The following is a 27,761-nucleotide window of genomic DNA, read 5'->3' on the forward strand; positions in this document are numbered from 1 at the left end:
TGATAGAATTTCCATGAAGTCTTCACTCAGAATCCCCAAAGATAACATTTTATATAAGATTAACAAAATCATCAAAACCAGAAAAAAATGACTGTGGACAATACTATTAACTAAATTACAGAGCTTATTCAGATTTTGCAATTCTAACATTCAATTTTTTTAGTGTATATTTCTTTGAAATTTAATCACATGTGTATATTCTTGTAATCACCACCACAATCAGGAAACAGCCTATTCCTCCAAAGAAACTTCCTCAAGTGACCTTTGTGGTCATAGCCTCCCTGAAACTCCAGATCCTAAAAACTGTGGCTGACTATGATTTGGAGAATCAAATCATAATAATCTCTACAATAAAGTACAGAATCTTTTGAGATTGGTTTTGTTCATTTACTCATGATGCCCTGAGGTTCATCCAACTTGTTGCACACATCAGTGGTTTTTTTGAATTCCTTTTTACTGCTGAGTAGCACTGTATAGTATCAGTGTATCACCATTTGTTAATCCACTTGCCCAGTGAAAGGCATTTGGGTTGTTTCCAATATCCAGTGAGCACTAATATAGCTGGTATAGAGATTTGTATGCAGGTTTTTTGTGTGAACATAAATTTTCAGATCTGCTGGGTAAATACCCAGGTGTGAGACTGCTAGGTCATATGGCAAGTAGAGTTTACATTTACAGAAACTGCCAATTGTTTTGCTTAATGGCTATACCAGTTTGCATTCCCACCATCAATGTGTTCCAGTTGCTTTGCATCCTCATCGGTATTGGTATTGGCAGTTTTTGTTACTTATTTTATCATAGCCATTCTAGTAGGTGTGTAGTGCTGCCTTATCATGGCTTTAATTTGCATTTCTCTGGTAGCTAAAAAAAAAAAAAAGTTGAATATAGCTTTGTGGCTTATTTATCATCCATGCATTTTTTGGGGAAATATCTGTTCAAGCCTTTTGTCCACTTTTCTAATTGGAATGTCTGTCTTTTTTTTTTTTTTAATTCTATCTTTTTACTTGAGAGAGAGAGAGAACGAGTCGGGGGAGGGACTAAGGGAGAGGATGAAGTTCTCTCTGCTGAGCAGGGAGCCCAATGCAGTTTCTCCTAGACTAACATTTTTCTGTCACAGAACAAAAGCTTTAATATTCATGAAGCCCAAGTTATCCATTTTTTTTCTTTTATGGATCATGCATTTGCCACAGTTATCACTCAAGGTCCAATCTGGAGAGATAAACTACACAGTAACTGGCACATGGAAAGTTCACTATTAACACTGAGAGGAGATAGCATTATGATGATTGGCTAGTATCTCTAACTAATGTATGACTAACAGATACGCAAGGCAACTAACACCCCTAAGGCTGAGGTCATGTGCCCAAGGAAGAGCCTATCCCTCTGAGAGCTGAACTCCAGACCTTGCTGGAGAGGGTATGGCCATGGCCCACTGAATGGTTGCTTTAGGGTGTCCCTGGTGGTCCTTGCTGGAATCTGGCCTCTAAAGGACCAGCTGTTCATGGTTAATTGTCAAACTGGAAGCACAAAGCTACAGAATTTCTATTTGGTGAGTTGGGAGAAGTTGTTGGCCCATGTGTGCTTTTGGCCATCATGCACAGTAGGAGCTGGGTGTCTATTGTAGAAGCTGTCCACACTGCAGGAGTCTGGCCAATGAGTACCCAAGCCCAGGAAGAAAACTTCCTTTCTCCTTCAGTGTCTTTCCTGTGCCCTTTACTGACAAAGCTTAACATAATGCCAGCTGGTAAAAAAAAAAAAAAAAAAAAAAAGAAGAAGAGAAAAATAAAGAAAGCTATTTAGAAGGGCCCACCCAGATCCATTTTCACTGAGTGAGGCCAGCTAATTGGGCTCTGCCCCATAGTTTCACAGTGCCTGCTGGGGAGGGGTCCTGCCTCTAACTTACATCAGTATTGAGCATGGATGGTAAGCAGAACTCCACCCCACAGTTTCTGAAGGGACCAGTGAGGAGAAGCTTCTTTATTCTGTTCATCTAGAGTGGAGTGTGTATACCCAGAATGGGCCCATCCTACAGAGCTACCATCTTGCAAGTCAATAAGAGGGCTGGAAAGAGAAAGCTTTCCTTGGGGCTGCTGTGTGTGCACTCACTGGTAGTTCCACATTACAGGCTGTTCTAGCATCCAGGCTGGCACTTAGGGGAGGAAAACAAAACAAAACAAAAACAAAATCAAAAACAAAAAACATGGAATTTCCCACTGAGTCATCCCTCAAGTCTGTAGGCTCCTAGGCAATCCTCTATCTATCTACCAATCAGTCTTCTGATAGTGGTCACATGGATTTTGCCCAGGCTTTATAGTCATAATTAACAAGGAGATAGGGTGCTGTGTGCTTACTCCATCTTTTCTGAAACCAGAAACTCTCCACAGCCTATGTTTAAATTGATTTATTTCCTTAGACAACATGTCAAGGCTTATTCCATATGTAGGGGTTTCTAAGCCATGGTGTTCAGCTGGCTCAGGAAAATTCCTTCTAAAAAAAATGCTTATCCTGATCTGCAAAGCTTTCTTATTTGTTAAATCTGAAGATGGGGCATAATGTCGGCATTAAAGAGATACCCATGTTACTATGAAGGGCAAGCCTTACTAAATATTGGAACAAGTGAAGAAAGTACTTGAATTGTCCTAAACAACCAGCCAGCTGGTGGAAGCAAATGTACGTTCGGCATCATCAATTCTCATCTTTGTGAAACATTAAAGGTCCGGGAATGCCTTGGTATTCTTTTGGCTAGAGCATCATTTCTGATTTCGCTGGCTATTGGTTTCCTCCATGGGGTATTTATTTATTTATTTAATGTTATTTATTTTTATGTTTTTATTTATTTATTTTATTATTTATTTATTTATTATGTTTTAATTTTTTAAATAGATTTATTTATTTGAGAGAGAGAGAGAGAGACTGTGCACTTGCAGGGGGAGGGGCAGAGGGAGAAGGAGAGCAAGAATCTGAAGCAGACTCCCTGTTGCGCATGGAGTCTGACCCAGGGTTCAAGCTCGTGATCCTGAGATCATGACCTGAGCTGAAATCAAGTCACACACCTAACTGACTTTGCCATCCAGGCGCCCCAGGGTTTCCTTTGTGTAGATGATGCCTTTCTAATCCTCCCCTCTTCCAGTTTTACACCACCAAATGGTAAGAATAACCTTCCTATCATTTCAGAGCATCTACTCTGTGCCAGGCGTTATGATACCTGCTTAACGACACTTTTGATCATCCTCACTACAATTCATTATTTGGTGAAAAAAATAAATGATATAGTAGAGATGAGAAAGCTAGAGTCAGATTCCAAATCTCTTCTACTTTTCCCAAACCCAGCCCTTGCCTCTAACCCCCTACTGCCACATCTGTACCACCCATTTTTGCCTGTACCTGTAGGTAATATCTCGTTGTGTTTCCATTTTGGTTTTATCTACTAAACAAGACTGAAAGCTCCTTGATGGAAGTGAATTACCTCAGGTCTTAAAACACTGAACTGACACAGAACCTGTCAGGTGTTGAGTGGCTGCTGATTTTCATAGCTGCCAATTTAGAGGCTGTCCTTCTCTAGCAACTGACTTAGAAAGATTAAAAGAATTTATCTAGAGAGTCACAAATCCAGCCAATGACTAGCTGAGTGGAAGGGATGCTCAGTGAATAATGAGGCTAATCGGACTGATAATCAAAATTTGACCATGCATGCCTATGCGCACCCAGCTTGAAAAGAGGTGTCACTGTATGCAATAATTTATAGCTACATATGAAGAAATGGAGCCAAGTGTCACAAACACAAGTACTAGCCTTTCATATACACACATTTCAGAGACTCATATATGACGATGATACTTGATAAAGGCTCCCATCAGTCATGCCATAGCCTCCTGTCCTGATTACAAAGTACACACTGTCCATTTCTCTGCACATGATGACATGTTATCAAAAGATGATAAATGTCCTCACAAACAGGTAGGGCTAAAAGAAGCACCTTCAATATTTCTCAGTGGTTTTGCAACAACAAACATCTTGTCTGGATTTTTTTTATTCCATGGAGTGAAAAGCCAAAGGCTTTAATTATCAGGAAAGCTCAAATGTAAAGAAAAAATAAGAGGAGGGTGGGACCTGAGCATTGGACTAGACATTACATCACAGCTAGTATAACCATAATCCAGAGCTGGAACTTGCTCCAAAACATTCCTAACAACTAGTCTTATGGCCTATATCAGAATTCCTCCAGAGTCAGGAAAATATCTGGATGCTTTATTTGATAGGAAGTTCTTTTGTTCATTTTCATGCATTCATTCATTCATTTGATGGTTGTCGTGCTTTGCTAAGACTAGGAAAATAGCCATGAACAAACAAGACACGTTCCTGTTCTTAAGGAATATCTATTCCACTGGAAGTAGCAGGCAATAAACAAAACTGCACAGGAATCAACTCTTTTTAAGTGTGATATTGTGAACCTAGGGAGTTCCTCTATATTTTCCATCCATTAGCTCTAGTTGTATACTTGCATGCCATACAGAACAAGGCTGTCTTCTTTCTTGTACATGGCACCACAACAGATACTGAGGATAACTAGCATCTCACCCTCAAATCTTCTGCAGGACAAATGCCTCCAGAATGGTTGTAACTCTTTCACATTTGACAACATGTTATGGCCCTTCATTCACCACTCTGGTCCTACGTGCTAGGTTGTTTCCTTTGCTCATCTATCACCTTTGCTTATCATCACATTCACTACAATTAATTATATGACCCTGATATAAATGCAAGAGGGCTTGAACACAGAGGGGAATACAGGGATATTTACTAAGCATTGTCTCTACTGCAAATTCCAAATTCCACCTAAAATCATGACAGTACATGTAATAATGAATGCCATCACCTTCCTCATTGTCAATTGTACACCTATACTCTCAAAGGTAATCACACACACATACCACCTAATATACACTAACATTGTTATGTTAGTTATGTATACACAATATGTATATTGTGTATATTGCCCATGTGTATAACAACTAACATTGTTATGTATGTGTATATTAGGTGGTATGTGTGTGTAATGTTAATGTAGCAATAAAATGGAGAAGACTTGATTTAAGAAAGGGAGTTAAATAATATGCTTATTGAAAATATAACCCATATGGCAGAATCACAACCTTGCATTGCAGAGGCGACATGAATAGTGTTCAGGATCAGGTTTGTGAGGTTAGATCTGCTGGATTTCAATTCTCGTTCTATCATTACCAGCTGTGTGATTCTGGTCAAGTACTTAACCTCTCTGATATTTAGTATCTTCATCACAAAATAAGAATAAGATCAGAATCAATGTTTATCCATAATATATAGACTGCTTGACTCATAGTAAGTGCTAGAGATAAATATGCTATTGTTTTTATAACAAAATATGCAGTGAAAATGCAATTTCTTCATTTGTTAAAACCAAGTCAGTGTTCCTAAAGAGCCTCCTCCATGCTAAATTGGAAGGGGGTAGAAAAATATACTGTAACACTGAACTTGTGTATTTATATCATCATAGTGTGTACAGGTTGAATAGCCTCTTTTGGATTTCTTTTAACCCTATGGTACAAAATTAAAATTTTATGTCTCTTTCTCTTCCTGTGCTTGATCTACCTCTTTTTCTTCCCCTCCATTAATTTCAGGAGGATTATAATTGTTCATAAAATTTGTTCTTATCTTCCTGGCAGTCAAGGCAAAAAGGAAAACAACTCATTATGAAAAAGCAAGAAGTATGTCAGCTCCAAAGAGAGCTAATATTAATTTAGCTTTCCTGGCACCTGTATATATCTGCATATCTAGAATAGAATCTTCTATCATACTACCAAGGCAAAACTCCTAATCTAGTACATCTGTCTGTAGAAGAATTCAAAAGGATCCCTCTGATTATCCTGATTCTCGAACTTCTGTTCATCCAACGTCACAAGTGCTGTAGAAATAGGACATCAATGACATTCAGGAGATTGCAAGTAGAATAGGCCTGGGCCCACTGGGCAGTTTGCTACTTAACACTTGGCCATTTTGTTAGACCAGGGTTTTTAGGACATGAATAAATCCAGTCGGTTTCAGTTCTCTGGAAGGAAAGTTTCAGCGTTTATTTGTTTAATCTCTCTAAAGCAGTCCAAAAGCATTACCTGAAGGCAGAACTTAGAATTGGATTTCTGGTCCCAGAGGACACCACTGTTACTGCTACAGTCGGCCTAAAGCCCTAGCATGTAACAAACACATTTGCAGTTAGAGTCTATTAATAAACTGATGAAAGCTCACCAGTTAAAAGCTGAAGATTGCTATTTAATGCTCTCTTTTGCTTTTAATGGACTGAAACCTGTTAAAATGCTGCTAAATAATAAGACAAATTCTTCTTGCAGTTGATAGAGGGACAGGAACACACACACACACACACACACACACACACACAATTGAGAGATTAATTTCCATAGGCTCAACACCAAATGTAGCTGGAATGGAGCAAAGCCTAGAGTCTGGAGAGCCTGAGGAGCCCCACAGACAGTCTGGAGATGAAACTCGAGATGTTTTACTCAGACAAAACTATGATTACATTATCAACTTTTCCTGGGGCTATTAAATCAGTGGAGCAAAAAATAGGCACATTTGGTCCACAGACAGAGAGAGCCAAGTATAGCGGAGAGAGGATTAAAATGGCACAACAGATGTCTCGGGGCTCTCGTATCAAGGTGCATGCTCAGAAGGGCTCTTCCGGGGGCTCTAATGGGGAAAATGGTTTATTGAGCGCAAAAATGAGAGAAGTTAGGGGATGGACTTTTAAAGACTTTGCTCATTCTTTCACTTCCCAGATGGGCTGTTTCATCTATTTTGGATTTGTGATGTCAAACCAACCCATCAATGCAGTCATTTTGGTGAGACTTTTGCTTTTCTGATAGCTGTCACAATTAAACCTCACAGTCAACACTTGTTTCCCCCGTGCCTTTTAGGAATATTCATCTGCCTGCCCCACCCAATGTCCTTGACCTACAGTAGGTTCTAGACCTCCAGGAGATGATGAAGTTCTTGGTTGGTCAAAATGTAGCCTTAATGTTAAAGACATCTCACTCTCGTGGTTATGGAAATCACTTACTGATTTTCTTCCTTGTTTGTCTGGATATAGATTCACAACCTTCCTCTAAAAACTTGAAGCTATCTATTTATTTTTTACATATATTTATAAAATTCTTTTACTTCAACTGATGGCTCCAGTATTTTGAATCTCATTTTAAGTTGGATTTAGCTCCTGCTTGCCTCAGCCATCATGATCAATACGTCCTTCCTTTTATTGCCCCAGTTTCTCTCTTGCTTTCTAAATCTTGTCCTGTCTTTTCTATTGCAGCTGAATAGAATAGAATAGAATATCACTGCGGCAGATTTCATTTACGAAGATGGTTCTCATCTCATAGGACCATCTTATATTGTGACTTTGCCATTCTGCCAGCATTGGGTGGAATCTAGCCTTCTTCCCTTGTGTCTGTCACAAACAATAAATTATGGTAGACAGATATTGTGACTGTAGAGGTAAGTCATAAAAGGAAATAAAGCTTCAGCCTGGCTATCATTTTGGAACCTCAATGTGAACAGCCCAGGACATATGGAGAGGTCATCAGTAGGTACTCTGGCAGACAGCCCAGCTGAGGTCCAGCCAAAAAGGCAGCAACAGGGGAATCTGGGGGGCTCAGTTGGCTAAGTGTCTGAGACTTGATTTCAGCTCTGGTCATGATCTCAGGGTCATGAGATGGATCCCTGCATTGCTCAGCATGGAGCTTACTTAAGACTCTCTCTCTTCCTCTACTTGTCTCCCAACTCCCCCTCCCCAATAAACAAATTCATTAATCTTCAAAAGGCAGTATCAGTAGCATGACATGTGAGTCAGGAAGGTCTTGAAATCACTCCAGCACAAGTTCCCATTTGACTGCAACTGTATGGAAGACAGCACTCTCTACTCCTCCACCAAAGCAACAACCACCCACTTAATCTCAGAATCCTGAGATAGTAATAATATACTACTACTACTACTACTACTACTAAGATACTAATAATCATGAGAGATACTGATAGTAAATGATTCTTTTTTTTTTTTCCCACTACTAAGTTTGGAGTGGTTTGTTTCATATACAGAGGTAATTGGAAAACAACACATTAAATAGCTGAATATGCAGCAGCATCTAGATCAGGGATTTGCAGAGTATGGCCAGGAGGCCAAATCCAGCCTGCTGCATGTTTTAGTAGCTAAGGTTTTATTGGGATCCAGTTCATTTATTTATATATGGCCAATGTTGCATTCATGTGACAGTGTCATTGTTGAGTAGCCATGGCAGAGAGTGCATGGCTCACAGAGGCTAAAATATTAATACCTGGTCCTATTACCAAAGATTGCTGAACCCTGATCTAGGCAACTGGCTAATTTCTTTTCCATTTTTTTCCCAATTTTTTTTTCATTTAATTTATTTCTTTTCAGTGTTCCAAAATTCATTGTTTAGGCACCACACCCAGTGCTCCATGCAATACGTGCCCTCCTATCGCTTCTCGGCCTTTTGGCTAAGATCAAGTGTAATACGTGCCCTCCATAATACCCACCACCAGGCTCACCCAATCCCCACCCCCTCCCCTCCAAAACCCTCAGGTTGTTTCTCAGATGCCACAGTCTCTCATGGTTTGTCTCCTCCTCCAATTTCCCCCAACTCACTTCTCCTCTCCATCTCCTAATGCCCTCTGTATTATTCTTTATGCTCCACAAGTAAGTAAAACCATATGATAACTGACTGTCTCTGCTTGATTTATTTCACTCAGCATAATCTCTTCCAGGCCTGTGCATGTTGATACAAAAGTTGGGTATTCATCCTTTCTAATACTCCATTGTATATATGGACCATATCTTTTTTATCCATTCGTCCACTAAAAGGCATCTTGGTTCTTTCCACAGTCTGGAGACTGTGGTCATTGCTGCTATGAACATTGGGGTACAGATGGCCCTTCTTTTCACTACATCTATATCTTTGGGGTAAATACCCAGTAGTGCAATTGCAGGGTCATAGAGTAGCTCTATTTTTTAATTTTTTGAGGAATCTCCCCACACTGTTTTCTAAAGTGGCTGCACCAACTTGCATTCCCACCAACAGTGTAAGAGGGTTTCCTTTTTTTCCACATCCTCTCCAACACATGCTGTTTACTTTCTTATTAATTTTGGCCATTCTAACTGGTGTAAAGTGGTATCACAACAACTCCTTTCAAGACATGTCTCCAAAGGCAAAGAAAATAAAAGTGAAAATGAAGTTTTGGGACTTCATCAAGATCAAAAGCTTCTGTACAGCAAAGGAAATGGTCAACAAAACAAAGAGGCAACCCACAGAATGGGAGAAGATATTCACAAATGACAGACAAAGGGTTGATATCCAAGATCTATAAAGAACTCCTCAAACTCAACACACAAAAAACAGATAATCGTGTCAAAAAAGGGCAGAAGACATGAACAGATACTTCTCCAAAGAAGACACAGAAATAGCTAACAGACACATGAAAAAATGTTCATCATCATTAGCAATCAGGGAGATTCAAATCTTTTCTTTTTTTTTTTTCAAAGATTTTATTTATTTGACAGAGAGAGATCACAAGTAGGCAGAAGGCAGGCAGAGAGAGAGAGGAGGAAGCAGGCTCCCCGCCCAGCAGAGAGCCCAACGCGGGACTCAATCCCAGGACCCTGAGATCATGACCCGAGCTGAAGGCAGAGGCTTAACCCACTGAGCCACCCAGGTATCCCAAATCTTTTCCATTTTTTTTAAAAAAACTCTGACCTTGGATTTTTACCATTTTGCCCACTAATTTCCTATCCAGCTCTATAAAGTTTTCCATTAATTTGTACATGAAAGGTAGAGCTACACATACACACATGCGTTTTGGTAAAACCTGCATTAAACTCAACTATACCACAGAGATGCTAAATATTCATACACGTGGCTTTCATAATAGTAATGTTGAATGTTGAACTGAGTATGAATTGAGGAACCCAAAAGTAAATATGCATATTGACCTAACCAGGGGGTGTGCCACATTATAATAAAACATTTCATTTTTCTTTCTGGAATAAGAAAACTGCTAATAATACTGGCAACTCCTGACTGCAGAAGTTTACACTGAGTAGATTTTGATGAAAATAAAACAAAGGCTTTCTCAGGTTTTTACCTAAAGGTACATGTTCTTAAAAGCCAACATCTAAACTTAATTCATCTGACGACAATGTACCCAGACACTGAATAGGTCTGCTTTATGGAACTTCAATGTGTTCTGCATGAAAAAATCATTTTGTCAATCAAGGTCAACTTGGCATGTTTCCTTATTTATTCTTGGCATTATAAAAAATTAAATTTCTACAGCATACAAGTTAAAAAAAACACAGACAAACAAAAAACTATCTAACCTTCCTCTGCTAATTGCAAGTTTGGTGGAAGATGTTACCTTTACCCTTCTGAATAAAGGGACTAATAGTGGACAGAAATACTCAATGGATTTGACAAACATGGCAAATAAATTATTCTGTCCATATCCCAACCACAGCTATTAGATTAGTGGTTTTTAACACAAAGACACATAATCTGTTTGGAAACTTGGATTACTCTAAACTCAGAAACCATTTTTCATCTACTATTTCTAAAACCTTTTAAAAATCCACACATCCTTTAGGGTAATGAATACTTCTGGGCCTCCCTTTCCTAGGAAACAAAAGTTAACACATACTAAGACTTAGATGTAGACAGATATTACATTGCTAATATATATTTTTCCATAATATTTGACAAATGAGAGATTTATGAAATACTTCTGCTAATAGGAAGATAAGTATAATTCTGTCCCATTTCTGATACACATAGTTTTCTTCAAAGCAAATTCTTTAAAATGGGGACGCTAATAACTTAGAAATAGCTCTTTTCATTTTTAATTTTTCTGTATGAGGATAAAATGTGGTAATTTATCTGATGGCATATTGAAAACTTAAAAGTTATATATATAAAAACTAGCCTGTTTTTGAAATTGCCAACTTTATAAGGAAAACTATTTGTGACCTTGAATTCTACATTACATTACCTTATTTTTAAATATCACCATATGCTAATCTAAAATGTTTTAGTAACATAGGAAGAAGCTTGCATTTATGGGCCCTGAACCAATCCTTTCTGGGTTACTGGATTTTCAATTACTAGAATTACTCCACTAAATATCATTTTAGTTGCCTGAAAGAATTAAAGCACTTTTCCAAAGCAGAAACTCCTAGCAGATGATACATGTCCTATGAAACTCTAACGTCTTGCAATGCAGGTAATCTCATATCTTTATTTGATAATTTTGTTATATTCATTTAGAAAAATTAACGTTTGACTAAAAAAAAAAAAAAAACCCTGCTTTTGTTTCTTTTTGTTTCTTTCTTTCTTTTTTTTTTTTTTGGCTAATTGAATTTATTTATTTATTTATTTATAATTTCTTTTCAGTATTCATTGTTTTTTCTCCACACCCAGTGCTCCATGCAATCCGTGCCCTCTCTAATACCCACCACCTGGTTCTCCCAACCTCCCACCACCCGCCCCTTCAAAACACTCAGATTGTTTTTCAGAGTCCATAGTCTTCTCATGGTTCACCTCCCCTTCCAATTTCCCGCTTTTGTTTCTTTTGTAGTTTTGTTCTTGGAGAGAATTCTTGTCGCTGTGTAGACAGCATTACAAAATTACACAGAAAAATTAAGGCTGCAATGGTTTCACATGCAATTCCTAAATTATTTGCTGTAAATTTTACACAGGGAGATGAAAGGTGTTACTTTCCAATATACATGAAGCTTTCTGGTCTGGAAAAATAATAACAGTATGGTTTTCACTAGCAAAACATAGACCAACACAAAGCTTTGGTCTTTAACCTTATCTTCTCTTACCAGCTGCCATTCACAACCACAATAAAGATGTGAAGAGCTTAAATGTGGGCAGACACACACATTAGAATCTTGTAACAGGTATAAGGGCTGCTACACATAGCCAAAGATATATAGCAGCACCCTTAGGGGTGTTGAGTGCTTTGCAAAATAAGTGGAACTATCTTGGGTGACCCACAGCCATGGTGATATAAATTAGCAACGAAAACTGGGGCTAGTGCTAGCAAGGGTTATGGGATGCCTAAGAGAAGATAGCAAGTCAAAAGGAGTCAGAACTTGAGTTCGAACCCTAGCTCTGTTTCGTACAAATTTGTTGGCCTCGGTCAAGTTCTTCAATTCAGAAAGTGGTTTCTTTACCTGCAAATTAAGAAAGTTTATTTCTAAGAGTCAGGTACTTCCCCATAACCTTCATAAGCCTCTAGCCCAGAAGTTCTAAACCACTTGGGATAGCCTTTTGTTCTGTCTTCTTCGCTAAATGAGTCACTAGAGGATGGAAGTTATATCTAAAGGCAGCAAATACTGAGTACTTGCTAAATTGGCTAAATGCAACATTTCAACAAAAGAGTCATTTTAAAGATGACATACTCTAGACATTAAGTTTATCATACACCAGTTAATATTCACCCCCTTCTACCTCCCTCATATGAAAGGGTCATTCCAATGGCTCTAGACTTTCATGGTACCATTATCTGCTCTTTTCTCCTGAAAAATCATGTCCTACGCTGGATTAAATTTTGGGCTTATTTCTTATTTTCTCAACCAGATTAAAGAACCTTATGGGAGAACTCCTCTTCTGCATCATAGTTTTCATTCCTGCCTTATCTTACCTACTGCAAAAATACTTGCAGCTGAACGAGTAGGTATGACCGGATGGATGGATGAAAGAACAAATAAACAACCCAGAGTTCACGAGTCAGACTCTCTAATATCTGACCATTTCAGAGAGGAGTGGGGGAGTTTTCCTTTTCCACAAGCCTTTCTACTTTGGCAGCAAGAGAGAAGTACATTATTTTTTTTTTCTTATTTTACTTAATTCCATTAGAGATCTGGCAGGAAAACAGGAGGCGGGACAATAAATAAAATAAGGTCCAAATGGGTCAGTATCATTACTGCTACACATTCTGCATCTTGACCTTCACCTTGGAGTTTGGCCAGGCACCAACTGTTAGTCTGAGTGTGATAGATCTGAACAATCACGTAAGTGTAAAATGTCAAGGCTGCCCCTAAACTGAGTCATAACAAAAGCAAAGCAAAACAAGCACCGGCTGCCCACTGTGGAGTGGCACGGATTCAACCCCGTGGAGTGAAATAAGCTCTTTGCCCTCAAATTTAACCTGATGCCAATGTCAGAACTTGAAGTTAGCGCATAGTCAATCTGACTATATAGAGCTTTTAAAAATGTTCCCAACTCTTCTTAGAAACTGGAGTAGCACAGTAATTTCATGATGAATCTGACTACAATTACGATCATTAAAATAGTAACTTAATTTAATGCTGTCTTTAGGAAACGTTCAACCCAAGGGTTGCACATTCAAATTCTGAGTTACACTGGTTAATATCTTTAATATCTATTATAAAGTAGTTACATGTGATGGATTTCAATTAGTAAAACTTATGGACTATATGCATTCAAATTGTTGCTAAATATTTTGGAGTGTGTTAGTTTTCACTGTTAAAAGAATTCTTAGGATTATCTCCCGAAAATAAAATTAACACAACACTATTTATTGATATATATTTTTCTTTACTTCCTGCCATTTCTTTTCTTTTTCTGTTTTTAAGTAGGCTCTCCATTGGGCGTGGAACCTGATCTGGGGCTTGAATTAAGACCTGAGCTGAGAACAAAAGTCAGAGATTTAACAGTCTGAGCCCATTAGGTGCCTTTACTGATATTTTTAATGTAAAATGTCTAGTTCCCAGGGCGCCTGGGTGGCTCAGTAGGTTAAATGTCTGCCTTTGGTTTAGGTCATGATCTCTGGGTTCTGGGATAAAGCCCCACATTGGGCTCCTGGCTCCAGGAAGTCTGCGTCTCCCTCTCCCTCACCCTTCCCCCCACCCCTCATGTGTGCTCTCTGTCTCTCTCAAATAAATAAATATAGATATATTTTTAAAGTGTTAGTGGCTGGGGCAAAGATGTATGGTATAAAGGTATCTGTTCTACCAAGGTGGTGAAAATTTCATGGGCTTTACAAGTAGGAAGCACACAATTTCAGTAAGTGCTAGAATAAGCTTACCTAGAAGCTTGGAACAGGAATCAATCAGGCAGAGTGTGAATGAGTTTTTATGCATTTGTGCATCCATGCACAAATACATTGTACACAACAAGTACATCCTCTGTGCATCAGTATGTGATGCACTGGGTAGGCTGAGATATAAGAAAGGATTTTTCCAAGCAAAAGAACATACACATCTTGATTGCAACCCTCACATGATTTTGTTGGGCTGGAACTAAGGACAGATACGGAGGACTGACAGAACGGTAGGCAAGAGCTAGATTACAAAAAAGTTTGAATGCTATGTTTCACAGTTTGGCATATGTAGGACATAAATAAAAGTGTAATTTTTAGTTTAAATATGTGTTTCAGTTTGGGTTTTACAGAATTCAGTAGAAGTTTTATGTCTCCTGACAGCAAGAAATACACTGTTGATATGTTTTGTTCCACATTTCCTGTCTATCACTATTAGATAGAAAATTCTTCATTTTCCCAATTTGAAGACAAAGTTCTCTAATTGTCCACATGTTTTTACAGGTGCTCACTTCACATACTGTCATATTTGGTCATTGTTCAACTTTTTTTTTCTTGTAGTTGATATTCAACCTTTAAGAATTATTATCTTGCCATTGAAATAGTTTATATAAGCATGTGTGCAAGCAATTCCTAAGAACATAAAAATAGGAGGGAAAAATCCTTCCATGAATTAAAAAATAATAATAAGAAGAAGAATATATACAAACACACACAGAGACACAGATGTTTTCAGAAGTGTGGCATCTGTAGGCAAAGCCACCGGGAGTTTTAATTTAATTCTTAAAATTCATCCAGATGTCTGGTATTTCATAGATACTGGCTAGGTGCTTAGCCTATAATTTATTTTAAGATTTGATAATTCTGGTAAAAAAGACAATTACATGTACAGAGTGTGTATATATACACACCTCATGTATGCATAGACATACACATATGCATGCAAGCTAGACACCCGGTTGCTTTAGACTCTAGCATAAAATTATGCACTAGCTTGTCAAGATAGTCTTAATTCCTTTATCTTGCACACCATACACCTGCACCCAAACAAAGATGGACAACACGTCCTTTACAAATTTTAGGACTATAACTGCTTCACTCATTCATTATCTTGAGGAAGACAACATGTTCTTGTCCAGATGAATAATTCAATATGAAATTCTTCTGTGATTCAAGGAGCAGTTTTATGTAGTGTATCTAAGACAAAACCTTTATCAGCCTAATAGGACCAGCAAAACACCATTCATCTTGATTTCTTCATGCATGAGAAGAACAGGATAGAATATCTTGTGTTATTTCCACATCATCTTTAATATACAGTTGTCATCACTGATTCACATACAAAGATCCTGGAGCCACAATATTCAAATGAGTGTTAGATTTTTTTCCCTTCTGAATTTCCCTTCTTTTTTTCAATCTCTCTCTAGAGATCTGCTACCAGCACACTCTGCTGGCACTTATCACACATCTTGAAAAGGGAACACTTGATAAAAGTCTCTATCTTTGACCAGTCTGAAGCATGTCAGGAGCCAGTGCTAAGAAAAGAAAAAGCAATTTAGGCATAAATGTTCTCACAATGATACTTCAACTCCTGGCCCAAGAGGCATGCAATGGGGTCCTTTATCATAGTACTGATTGTCCCAGGGAGGTTTTGTTTGGAAGAATGGGTCAGAAAAGAAAGACCCCAGGAGCTAGCACAATTTCCACTAAGCCAAGAGGAGCATTTGTACACCACTGCATCAGCTCTTTAAGTGCTGATAGAAATGTGTCCCTTTTCAAATGACTTCATATTTCTTCTTAAATTTCAACAGAGCTATAGATTCATAAGCCACAAAAGTATGTGTTTCTCTCCTTATAGAAAGCAGGCAATGCTGATTAGGAAGACCATGGGATATTTCAGGAGCAGACATGAAAGATAGAATCTTGCATATAAATAAGTATGTTTAATAGTTATATTTATATATACTATACACTATACTATATCATATATACAAATATATAATATAATACCAAAGATACATAACTTTCTGAATTCAAGCCCAGCTTGTATATTGTTGTTATTTTCAACATTTAGGATATTTGTTTGAGGACTATGTCAAGAAAAACAACTTTTCCTATCTTCCTTATGAAAATAAAACAAAGCTAATTCCCACTTTTTCTCTATTAAAAACTGTGTACCCATCTCCTAAATGACACTGGAATTAGTATTTCCTAACAAAATGTTCATCTACCATTTCTATTTCCAGTTTACCACTGTTATGATTTGGATTCTACCAAAATGGAAGGGGGGAAAAATGTTTGTGCTTATCTTTGCCTGGCACTGGGCCTACTGTAAACAGCTGACTTTAGAGGGTAATTCTTAGGAAAGAACCCAGATTTTGTGAACTTACAACTGATTGACTTTCCCAAAGAGACTTTGTTTCTGGATGTTTGCTTTCAGTCTTTTTTTTTTTTTAGATTCTATTTATCTGACAGAGAGAGAGAATGAGCACAAGCATGGGGAGAAGCAGAAGGAGAGAGAGAAGAAGGCTCCGCTGAGCAGGGAGCCTGATATGGGGCTTGATCCCAGGACCCTGGGATCATGACCTGAGCTGAAGGCAGATGCTTAACTGACTGAGCCACCCAGGCACCCCTCAAAAATCATTTTTGTCATTAGAAAGGTTTATCACTTCAAGTGCCTGATCAAATAATGTGAATTCAAATAAACACTTGGAGTCAATTAACCCAGAGCAAGCAAATATTCCTTTGCATTTCTACTGCTTCTCAATAATAGATTCAACAACATTTCACTCTCAGCACCTTTGAGTCATATGAATACAATATCTCTGGATTATAATTTTAAATTTAAAAAAGAGAGAGAGAGGGAAAAAAGGGGATACAAAGAGGACTAAATCATAAGGATGAATAGAGCAAACTTAAATAACATAGTGACTTTATCCCATGAATATATTTGCAATTCACTGAGACTTGATAAAGAGAACTATGTACTAGAACCAGAAGAAATGTTCTCAGATCTTACCAGTTAGATGACGAAGGTATATCTCTATACTCAATATATAGGCTAATTAACTCCTGACAGATAATCACTGAAGGGACATTAGGAATGTCAAGTGTTCCTTACCTCTAGATCTAGAGAGTTTCAAAACAAATAAGCAAACAAACCTTAGGGATTAGACTTGATGACCTTTATGAAAACTCTGAAATCTGATGAGTAGTATCTCAGAATTCCTTAGATTAATGAGGACCATTGTTCTTCCATGGAACCATCTATGCACAAATTATAAAAGTCTAAAGCTTTGCGATGTTCCCCCAATCAAGAACAAAAACACAAAGCTGACCACTTCAAGTTTTAAAGCTTCTTATTTATTATATTTTGTATAAATAGTACTCTGTAAAAAATAACCAGATTAATAATTAATCAAGTATATACTCTCAATGAATATGTCATCTAGCAATAGGTGGAGGTAAAGATATAAAAATTATATTTAGGAAGAATATGATAGGTATGGATTCTTATGGGATTTGAGATGAAGAGAGAAGAAAAGCGACATACTTTTAAGGAGAAATTTGGAAGAACAATAAGACAGAAAATGAAGGTGGGACAGAAAAATAAGGTGTGTTTGTGGTGCAGAAAATTGCAGGTGAGCAACAGAAGTTTGGAAAGGTAGGTTGTGGTCAAACCACAGAGGACCATGAAGCTAAGCCACGAAGGTACATTGAAGGTTTCTGAACGGGTAGGTGTTATGATCTTCCCTGTATAGTATAAATGGACAAGAGAATGAAGGATATGGTTGTCAAGGGACAAAAGAGGAGACACCTGGACTTGCACGGAGATTAGGGCAATTGTATGTGTAAGGCACAGACTCAAACGAGGCTAGGATGAGGGCAGTCACCAAGACGGAACAAGTAAAGGATGAGAGGGGAGTGGATTCCAGCACCTGAATAGACATGGACTGAGACAGAAGAGGCAGAGACACCTAGGATGTTTCAACCCTGTGAACTGCAGGACTAAAAATGAAACTAGGAAGACAGGATGAGACAAAGTTGGAGATGGTGGTCAAGGTTAAGCTTTTTTACTTTTTTTTCCCCTTGTGAACCTGAAAACAGGTGTTGACAAGCCATCCAGGGAATGACTGTTAAGTCATGAAATAAGTTATGGAAAGTCAGGTCAGGTTTTAGCCTAGAAATGTGGTATGCTGAGACATCTAGTTGAAGCCACAAAGGAATGCTGTGTTACTTCTTGCTAATTTTGGCTTCTCCTTCCTCAAGGAGATTATTTTTCCCTGCCCATGACAATCAATCTTGATCATGAGATTTGACAAAGTAAAGGGAGAAGAATATTATATGTCACTCCCACTAAGAAGCTTTGAGAGCCTATTAATTCACAATCTTTTTTCTACCCCTACTATAGATTTGGCAATGCCCAACTAGTGACTCCTTCATTAGCTTAGCCTAAAGTTAATCTGGAAACAACAACAACAACAACAACAAAACACACAGCTAATATGTAGTGTGAGAAATAATTAGTTGTAAAAGCTGCTAGGATTTGGAGGTTGGTTATGACTGCAGTATAAACTAACCTAACTTAACTCATAGACCATGGGAATGAACAAGATTACCCAAAATGGAAAACTAAAGAAAGATCAGAAGATGACCAAGCCTGGGACTTAATTCTATGTTTGTGAATTTGTCATTTCACAAGAAGAAGAATGAACTACATTTGCTAAGTTACTTTGGGAATACTTCTTAATTTTTCTCATTACTTTTTCTGTGTTAAAAAACCCAACATTAAAAAAGAAAAAACTCGCTAGATGAGACAAAATCATTTTGGCCATATTTGGAAACGTTTGCTCTTTGAATTATCTCTAATGATTAGCAACCGTTCTTACGTACCAACAATTTTAAGTGTTCGATATATTTTTAAACATATTAGTTTTGTCTGGAAATTTTTCTTTGTGTCAATTCACTAACCTAACACCCTTCATTAGATTATGAGAAATAAAATTATGCTTTAATGTTAGGGAGTTTCATCTTGCCTAAAGGTAGGGGAAGTAGGCTTTCTGTGAGCAGTCGGTGGTTGATAACTGAATATTATCTTTTGCTCACCATGCCAGCAGGCAGACTGACATAAGCAATGACAAAAAAAAAAAAAAAATCCCAAAATTATAGTTTGTGAATAAGAACTTACCCCACAGGTCATGTAGACATATTTGTTACCCTAAGGCACCAACCAGTTAAAACCCATAATATATGATTTAGGAATTTAAGAGAAATTGTCTGTCAAAATTATTTTTATCAAGCAGCTCTGCACTGAAACTTTGCTTATTATGACTATTCTACTGCTTGTATTTTAGAGAAACCCAGGAAAACCTCCAAATCAATGTTCTAATTAAAGTCCACACCACTTCTTATCTTTTTCACTATTGTTGTCCACCCTTATTTAAGGTGCTCAACTATCAAATCATTGTATACTTGGCATTTTTAAAAGCAATTAGTTTTTTTATACAGCTGGATTATTTTTATTAAAAATGATTTTGTAAAATTAGTAAAATGTGATTTAATGCATCTATATCTGCTTTGTATGGATAAGCCCACAAAACACAAAACAACCTTGCATATTAAGCAGTAAGGTTAAGTTTTTTATTCTTAAAAAATACATGATCTTTGATTCTAGAGACTTATCTCTCTCTTCTTCTGCCTCCAAGTATTTGATTATTCTAGGAAACTGGCTCAGAGACCCATCTTGTTTTCAGGGTTGTATTTCTTCCTAATCAATATGAAGGAGCAGACCGTAATAAAGGACAAGTAATAGTTTTAAGAAAACTCCAAATTTCAGCATAGATGCAACTAATTTATATTGCAATACAAATGGGTAAGAAGGCTATAAAATGACGGGAGCTCTCTTGAGCTACCTCTCATAGGTAGATTTGTTGAAATCCCAATTTAAGGACAGAATTCAGTGTAAAGCATCTGATGAGTGTGCTGAAATTTTTAGTCTTTCAACTTATATGACTTTTTTTCTGGGTATAAGTTCCCATGAATTAGGAAGGGAAGGTAATTCTGATGCTCATAACTTTCTTCCTTTGGCTTCAGGATATTTGTACAAACTTTATAGACTTTGCTACCCTTTCTGTCCTTCTGAAATTTTCTTAGCTTCATCTTGAAAGGGTCCTTCACCATTTCAACAGCATTCCAACCATTCGATATGTGCTGACCTCTCTGGTGGGAGTCTATTTCTTTTTTTTTTTTTTTTAAATGTAGGTTCTCTCCACAGCCCAATCCATTTAACTTCTAAAAGGACAGAAGCTTAATGACTGCCAACCTTTCCATTTCAGTGTCTAAGATTGAGGGATGGAGTTATGCATTCATAAATTCATAACTCATTTATTATTCTTGTTTCCTAGAATAGTTAAATACTTGGAGGCAGAAGGAGAGAGAGATAAGACTCTAGAATCACAGATCATGTATTTTTTAACAATAAAATTTTAACCCTACTGCATAATATGCAAGGTTGTTTTGTGATTCATGGACTTATCCACACATAAAAGACATAGATGCATTAAATCACATTTTACTAATTTTACAAAATTATTCTTAATAAACATAATCCAGAGACAATATACATGGGAGCATTTCCTAATCCAAGTTAGCAGTTTTACCCACCATGTACAAATATATTTTTAAATAAAGAGAATCCTCAATTTAACAGTTTTTTTTTTTTTCATTTTAAAGAAGAGTCAAGCAAAAAAAAGGGCGGGGGGAGACAAAGTAACCCAAATAGCAATTGATAAAAATAGCTAAGAACAGTAAAGACTGGGGACAAGCAAAAACTTTACATTAAACCCCATCTCTTTATATCAAACTAATTTATTTTGCCCTTCCTACTTCCTATCTTTTGCAAAAAAAAAAATTCTTTATGGCAATATGGCTTTAGGGATCCCAATTTGTACCCTGATATCTAGGAGCAGAAATTATAATCACCTGCTTCATTACTCTTCATTCCCCTACAGCCCCCAAAATAAGGCAGTGAATTTTCAGTTAATAGAGAAAAGATTAATGCTTTCTTGATAAGGTTTTACATCTGAATTAATAAGATGGCATAACCCAGCTCTTGCTCTGGATACCAAAGAATTGAACATGAAAAGAGCTTTTTTTTTCCCCTTTAGTATGCTGTGACAGAAAACTGGATGAATCAGAGAACCAAAAGAGTGAGAGAAAATACAGCCATTCAACAGATGTTTTACTCAGTACCTACACCATGCTAGACCAGGTTCCAGGGTACAGAGATGACAGGTGCGCTCAGCCTCAGAGAGTACATGGGGTTCTCAGGGAGTAGGCGGCACAATGCATCTACCAATAATACTTAGGTAAAGGACATGACGTGTGTCATGGGAACTCAGAGCAAACATCATTATCCCTTACAGATTCACAGAGGAGCACACATCTCTCCAGAACCTTTGAGGAGCATATATGTGTCTAATCGATGCCACCGTGTATAATAAAGTTGCTTTAATCTGGTCTGTTTGTTCACTGTAGCATTTTACATTTTCATCAGTTACGGCTGGAAGATTCTCTTCTAGTTAAGATATTACTATTGATGATGACATAAATGCTTCTTGACCATCGTTCTTTGTAGGGATTAGAAAACAACCAACAGGTACCGGCCATTGTGTTCTATAAATTGATGTATGATTGATATATTAATGAGCCACACAGAACTTCTTTTTAAGTAAAGATTGAGGACCAGCAGTCTTATATTTTAAAATGTCAGCTTAGGGAAACCCCACTGGCTTCTCCCGCCATGAATAAACTGGTTGCTTGCAGGAATTATCCCAAGAGGCCATTCAGAGGCCATTATTTCACTGTGAAGACTCTGTTAAAAAGAATAATTGGTATCAATAACACTTACCTGGGTATGCAGAGGGAAGGTTACCCAGCCATAACAAGCCCAGAATCACACAGTTACTACTTAAAACAATGCAGTGTTTGGGATTTATGAGAATAAGTCCTGTCAGTAATAATGCCCTTATCGGGGCCTTCTCGACTCATTTGGCATACGTTGCAGTGTACTCACAGTTAAATCAAATCTGCCATGCGGTTATAGGCTAAGGTGCTGCGTACAAGACAGAAACGATACATAGTGAAAAGGTTTGCTTCTCAGAAACACGGCTTCAAGTGCCTTTATGCTTTCGTGTCCCCCTAAAGCAGCCCCAGGACCATTTCGAATGCAAAAACTGCAATATAACTAGTGATTATCTTAATCAATTGCTTAAGGGTATTGGAAAAAGGAGGGGAAACAATTACCATTATGCAGAAAGATGGATCAAGCATGAATCGATGTGGCAGGAACATAAGGAAACAGACATGGGGCTAGACAAGGGAAGGGACCCCCAAACAACGATGATGACAACAACAAAGATCATCGCTTAACCTGTTTTGTCAGAGCTGGTATTGATGGTATTGGTAGTGATGGAGGTGAAGGTAGTCTTTGCGCTGTCCTTGGCAGTTACAGATTTCTGCTTATTTTTCATGGCTTCCAGTGCTTTGAGCTTCTTGGCATGTTTCGTGCCTTTGTAGTGGGCCGCAGCCTGGCTCTACAAAGGAGAACAAAATGAACCATGCAATCAGGCTCATTTCTAAACTGGCATTCTCTGTATTACTGCAAATACAGACTCCCTTTCAATAATAGGTACCATTCAAGCTAATTCTGGCGGTGGCCGAACAGTAGGGTGCTATTTAGAATGATGCTAGAAAGCAACGGGAATCACGTTCTGAAACCTCTGGACCGAAGGAAGAAATATTCTATCGTTTGTCTTAAGAGAAATGTAGCTGAACACTAACACATTGACGTTTTCTTGGTGGAGTGGAAAAAAAAAAAGGTAAGAATCTATATTCATATTGCTTTTGTTTTGCTCCAGAAGATGATGGGCTCCCAAAGATTAACAAGGGCCCCACAAAAAAGAGTAGCTCTCACCTTCTTGGCTTGGGAAATGTGTTTTCTCTTTCTACAGTGTGTCTTATTAATACAATCTCCAACAGGTGTCTACAAGGAAAGTTCACATATAACAAGAGAAGTGGGCACCCCGGAGACTAAGACTGAAGCTCGAGAGTTCAAAAGCAAATGCACTGCTTAAGTCCAGACGAAGCAAACAGAAGTTGGGCAATTTCCTGATTCTTTCTTTCTCCTTGCTTCCTACAGAGGTAGCCTGAGAAATTCAAGGGAGTGGCATTCCTTAAACATGTGGGTCTTTCACGCTCTAGCCCATTGTCAGGAGGCTCCAGTGTGTTTTGACTATTTAATGAGGCCAATACACTAATACTACTCTTTTATCTGTGATTTCCGGGATTTTCTTTTTCAACAGCAGTATGTATTTCCCAAGTTTACATTTTCTTAACACGATTTTGTTGTTGTTTTTACTAGAGACACATATAATTAGATAGAAAATCATTTTAAAGAACTCTGTTTATTGGTGTTTATTGGAAAGAAGGAAGACTTGGTGGCTTGGGGTGGGATGGGAGAGGGCAGGGAGATTCTTAGATCAGATTCTTAGATCAGCTCAAAACCCTTAAAAAGTCACCTCATAAAGAAGAAATCTCAGTGGAGGGCTGTATCGGTTAGACTACCTACCACTTCCCATGACTTATTTAAACTCCATGTTCCACTCCATGTTTTGGCTCCATTTTGCCAGAAAAAATAATAACCACACTCTCCTCTTTGTCACAGCAACTATGGTAGGGAGGGTTACAGTAAAATATCTTTTAATACATAGATAAATAAATAATCCACACTTTCATTTGCATCATTCTGACAAGTGTTCTCAAAGGACTAGGTACCGTTATTGAAAGAACACTGGACAAGGAACTTATATTAGAAACAGTTTGAACAGAGAAGACACTCATGCATCAGTTACAAGTTTTCCAACAACACGTAACATCAAAAGACATAGTATGAGCCAAAATGTGAAGTTAAGACTTGTTAGAGTTAATTGAAGAACCAGTAATAGATTGGATTGGGTTGATTCTACATAAAGAATGCTACTTTGATGGACATAGTTGCATCCCCCTTTTTTTCTGCCTAGTTCTCCTTTTTAATAAATCAAGTCCTTTGGCCATATCTTTTGAGGGCAATATGCTATATTCAATTAAATCCACAATAGAAATAGTCATCTTCTCTAGGCATTTGGCTACATACTTCCCTTAAAGTGAAGTTCTTCTCTTCCGTCAGCATTCCTACCCTTGACATAAAAGTGAATGTTTTACATAAAATACATTTTAAAAGAGAAGGTTTAGATTAACAGTGCTATCTCCACTTCACCACCAAAATACATATTTTAGGGTTCCTAACAAATCTTCATTCTCAGTAGGATTTCAAATCACACAAGATTTTGTTTTAACATACCATAGGACCAGGTGAATCTCGCTATTTTGGATACTGAGAAATTCACTCTAAAAAACAAACCAACCAACCAACCAACAAACAAAAAACCCAAAACAAAAAACCCTCTGCAAGTGAAGAAAGTACTTACACCCCCAAAATATTTTCTGCACAGGTACAGCTAAGCCAATGCTTCCAACTCAGGCTCAGTGAAATGAGCTGGCTCATTTCAGTGAAATGGCTCAGGAAGTCATGAGGAAAAGGGGGTGACAGAATGAGCAATAGTTGTTGGGCTCCCAAGTGCGACACCTGATCCATTAAAAAACATGATGAAAAATGCTTATTCACTTGTTAGTTGAATAATAGTCCCAAAGCATCTTGATAATAATTATTTTAATTAAAAATCATCTGACTAAAAAAAAAAAAAAAAAAGAAAAAGGTAACTAAGCCTTCCCTAAATATGAAAAATAAATGAAGATCCAAAGTGCTACAGAGAGATCTGAATGTGTAAAATTTGGGGAAATATAAAGTATAGAGGGGTTGACAGCCCTGGAGGTGATAATGATGATGCAGGGCATATAGGATGTAGGCATATAAGTTGGAAATTGAATATAAACAGATAGCCCTTCCTGGATATTTCACATTTTCTTTGTCATAGACTTTCACTGAATGCTTATAGAATTTATTGGACTGCTCTTGGGTTTTCCTGGTTTAGATTTTTCTAGTCCATGCATATTGACCCCCTAACTTTTGATCCATCTTGATAGAGGTGGGCTGTATGAAGGTGTGTTTCTTGCGTGAAGGAAGTACACCCAGTGAGCTCTCTTTACCCCTTTTGACCACTTCCTGGATCGAATAAATTATTCAGCTCCATCTAATATTTCTGTAACTATAGACAAAGCTGGAGTCCCGCTGGGAGATTTTGAAAAAAACAGCAGTTGGCCAGAGATATTTCTTTGGACCTCAGCTGCTTTTCCTTTGCGCAGAGAGGCACTGGATGCCCCATACCACCCTATATTCCCACCCCCCCGGGGTTGTTTCGTATTATTAGCCAGTTTCTGAATCAAGTCACTCCCGGAAACTTGGAAACCATCAGACACAAACAAACCATTATTTTTCACAAGAATAGTTTCAAGGTTAAATAAATGTACTACTTCATTATGGTACACTTCAGCATTCCATCTTTTAAAACTGAAACAGAAATCAGGTGATCACAGTACACACAGACGTGAGCAGAACAATAGAAACCAGGCTTTGACAACTTCCTTTTAAATAATGAGTGTGATATTAGGGTACTTTATAATAAACATCACTATTACCGACCTTGAAATAGCACATGACAGCATGAAATCTAACAAGTGTCATCCCAGAGGCAAATGCTGACATTAAAGATATGCGCACACATTCCTGTAGAATAGAATGATGCCACTTTAAATGTCATCACCACATCCCAGTTATCAGGAGCCAGTCAGACTTTCTCATCTTCAAATTTCATCTTTAGCATTTCAAAATGGCTTCAAGTTTAAATGCAACTGAAGTCCCAAAGCGGACAGAAATAATTGTTACATGGCCCCAGTGGGAGAGGAATCTCATTCTTTTAAACACACACACACACACACACACACGCATTTGTTTTACTTATCTAAGTAAGAGGCCAATTGCTAAATCACTTTTATCTTATGAAGCTCACTGAAAATTTGGGGAAAGACGTCCCATCTATCATTTTATCTCATTAGCACCAACACATTGTATGTTTTTACTCTACCTCTCTTTAATAAGAGGTGTCTTAATATGATTTTTAAAAACTAAGTTTATTGTTAGCACACGCATCTAGTTCCCATAACCAATTAGTCTTCATGAACAAATGTAATCTCAAAAGGAACATAGTAGCCTTTGTTAGCTTGCGATATCATGTAATTTTACCATATATGAAAATGCATTAAAACTAAATGAACACTATCATATTAAAAGGCAACATCAGAAAAAGAAAGAGTAGTTACTAGACAAGTCATAATCCTTTTTGAGGAGGGGAGGGATAATACTTAAGTCAGAGGAATTCCTTCTCCCTTCCTTCCTTCTTTCTTTCCTTCCCTTCCCCTCTTTCTTTCTCTTTCTTTCTTTCGTTCTTTCTTTCTTTCTGGAAATTATCAGATATTTTTAATTCTAGCTTAAATTGTTGTTTTGGAGATAAAGAAGAAAATGATAAAACACGATATAGTATCCTAAACTCTAAAACACTTACTTTAGATTTACATTTTAGGAATTATTAAAAATCACTTCATGAAGAAGTTCAACATTTTGATTTATCCATGTACAGTTGTTTTTACGTTGTATATACTCTCTCAAGTTTAGTACTGAGGTAGTGTTTACAGACTCAGCCCTATAGGTTAGGACAAGTATGCATTTTATATTGGTCAGCAGCTTATTAAATATTCTGAATACTACTTTTGCAAATGCCAATCGGAGATTTCTATTCTATTCTTATTCTATCTTATTGTTATTCTATCCTTATTGTATCTTAATTCTTTTATTATCATCTCTCCAGCTTCATTGTCATTGATATAAATAAAGAATTAGTTCTCGTAGTGTGGTCCTCAGACCAGTAGTAGCAGCAGCAGCTGAGATCTTTCTAGAAATGCAAATTCTCACCCTCTATCTGAGACATTCTGAATCAGAAACAATGGAGCTGGGGGCTTAGCAAAGTGGGTTTTACAACCTCTCCAGGTCCTTGTAGCCCATACTAAAGTTTCAGAACCATGCATCTTAAATGTGCTAGAGCACTTCCTTCAAAGATGGCCCCTTCTTTAATAAATAGCCAAAGTTTAGATTTTTTAAAAAGATTTATTTATTTAATTTTAGAGGGACTGGGAAGGACAGAGGGAAAGAATCTCAGGTAGACTCCCTGCTGAGTGTGGAGCCCACAGAAGACACTGGGCTATCTCAGGACCCTGAGATCTGACCTGAGCTGAAATCAACTGAGCCACCCAGGTATCCCTCAAAGTCTAGATTTTTAAAGATTAATATCGAATCATTTAACATTAAATGTGAACAATGGGTATCACCCAAGAAAAACCAAAAGTTCCTTTCCTTAAAAACAAGTCACAGTAAGAAATAAAAAATAACTGACACACAGGTAGCTGGGGAACTTCTATCAAAGAGGGATGGATGCAAAAGAGCAAATCAACCTTAGTAATAACCTTCAAGCAAT

General features: G+C 37.5%; 1 protein-coding gene across 2 annotated transcripts in view; it reads right to left on the reverse strand.

Moving 5' to 3' along the window:
- Positions 1–27,761, reverse strand: part of ZNF385D (zinc finger protein 385D) — a 297,961-nt gene that overhangs the window by 64,736 nt on the left and 205,464 nt on the right. For both annotated transcript variants that reach the window (XM_044252540.1, XM_044252541.1), the window contains one exon: positions 22,610–22,772. In XM_044252540.1, coding sequence (XP_044108475.1) covers positions 22,610–22,772 — 163 coding nt within the window. The remainder of the gene's footprint in view (positions 1–22,609; positions 22,773–27,761) is intronic.

This window comes from Neovison vison, chromosome 6 (genome assembly GCF_020171115.1).
Source record: "Neovison vison isolate M4711 chromosome 6, ASM_NN_V1, whole genome shotgun sequence".
In the NCBI taxonomy this organism is placed as follows: Eukaryota; Metazoa; Chordata; class Mammalia; order Carnivora; family Mustelidae; genus Neogale; species Neogale vison.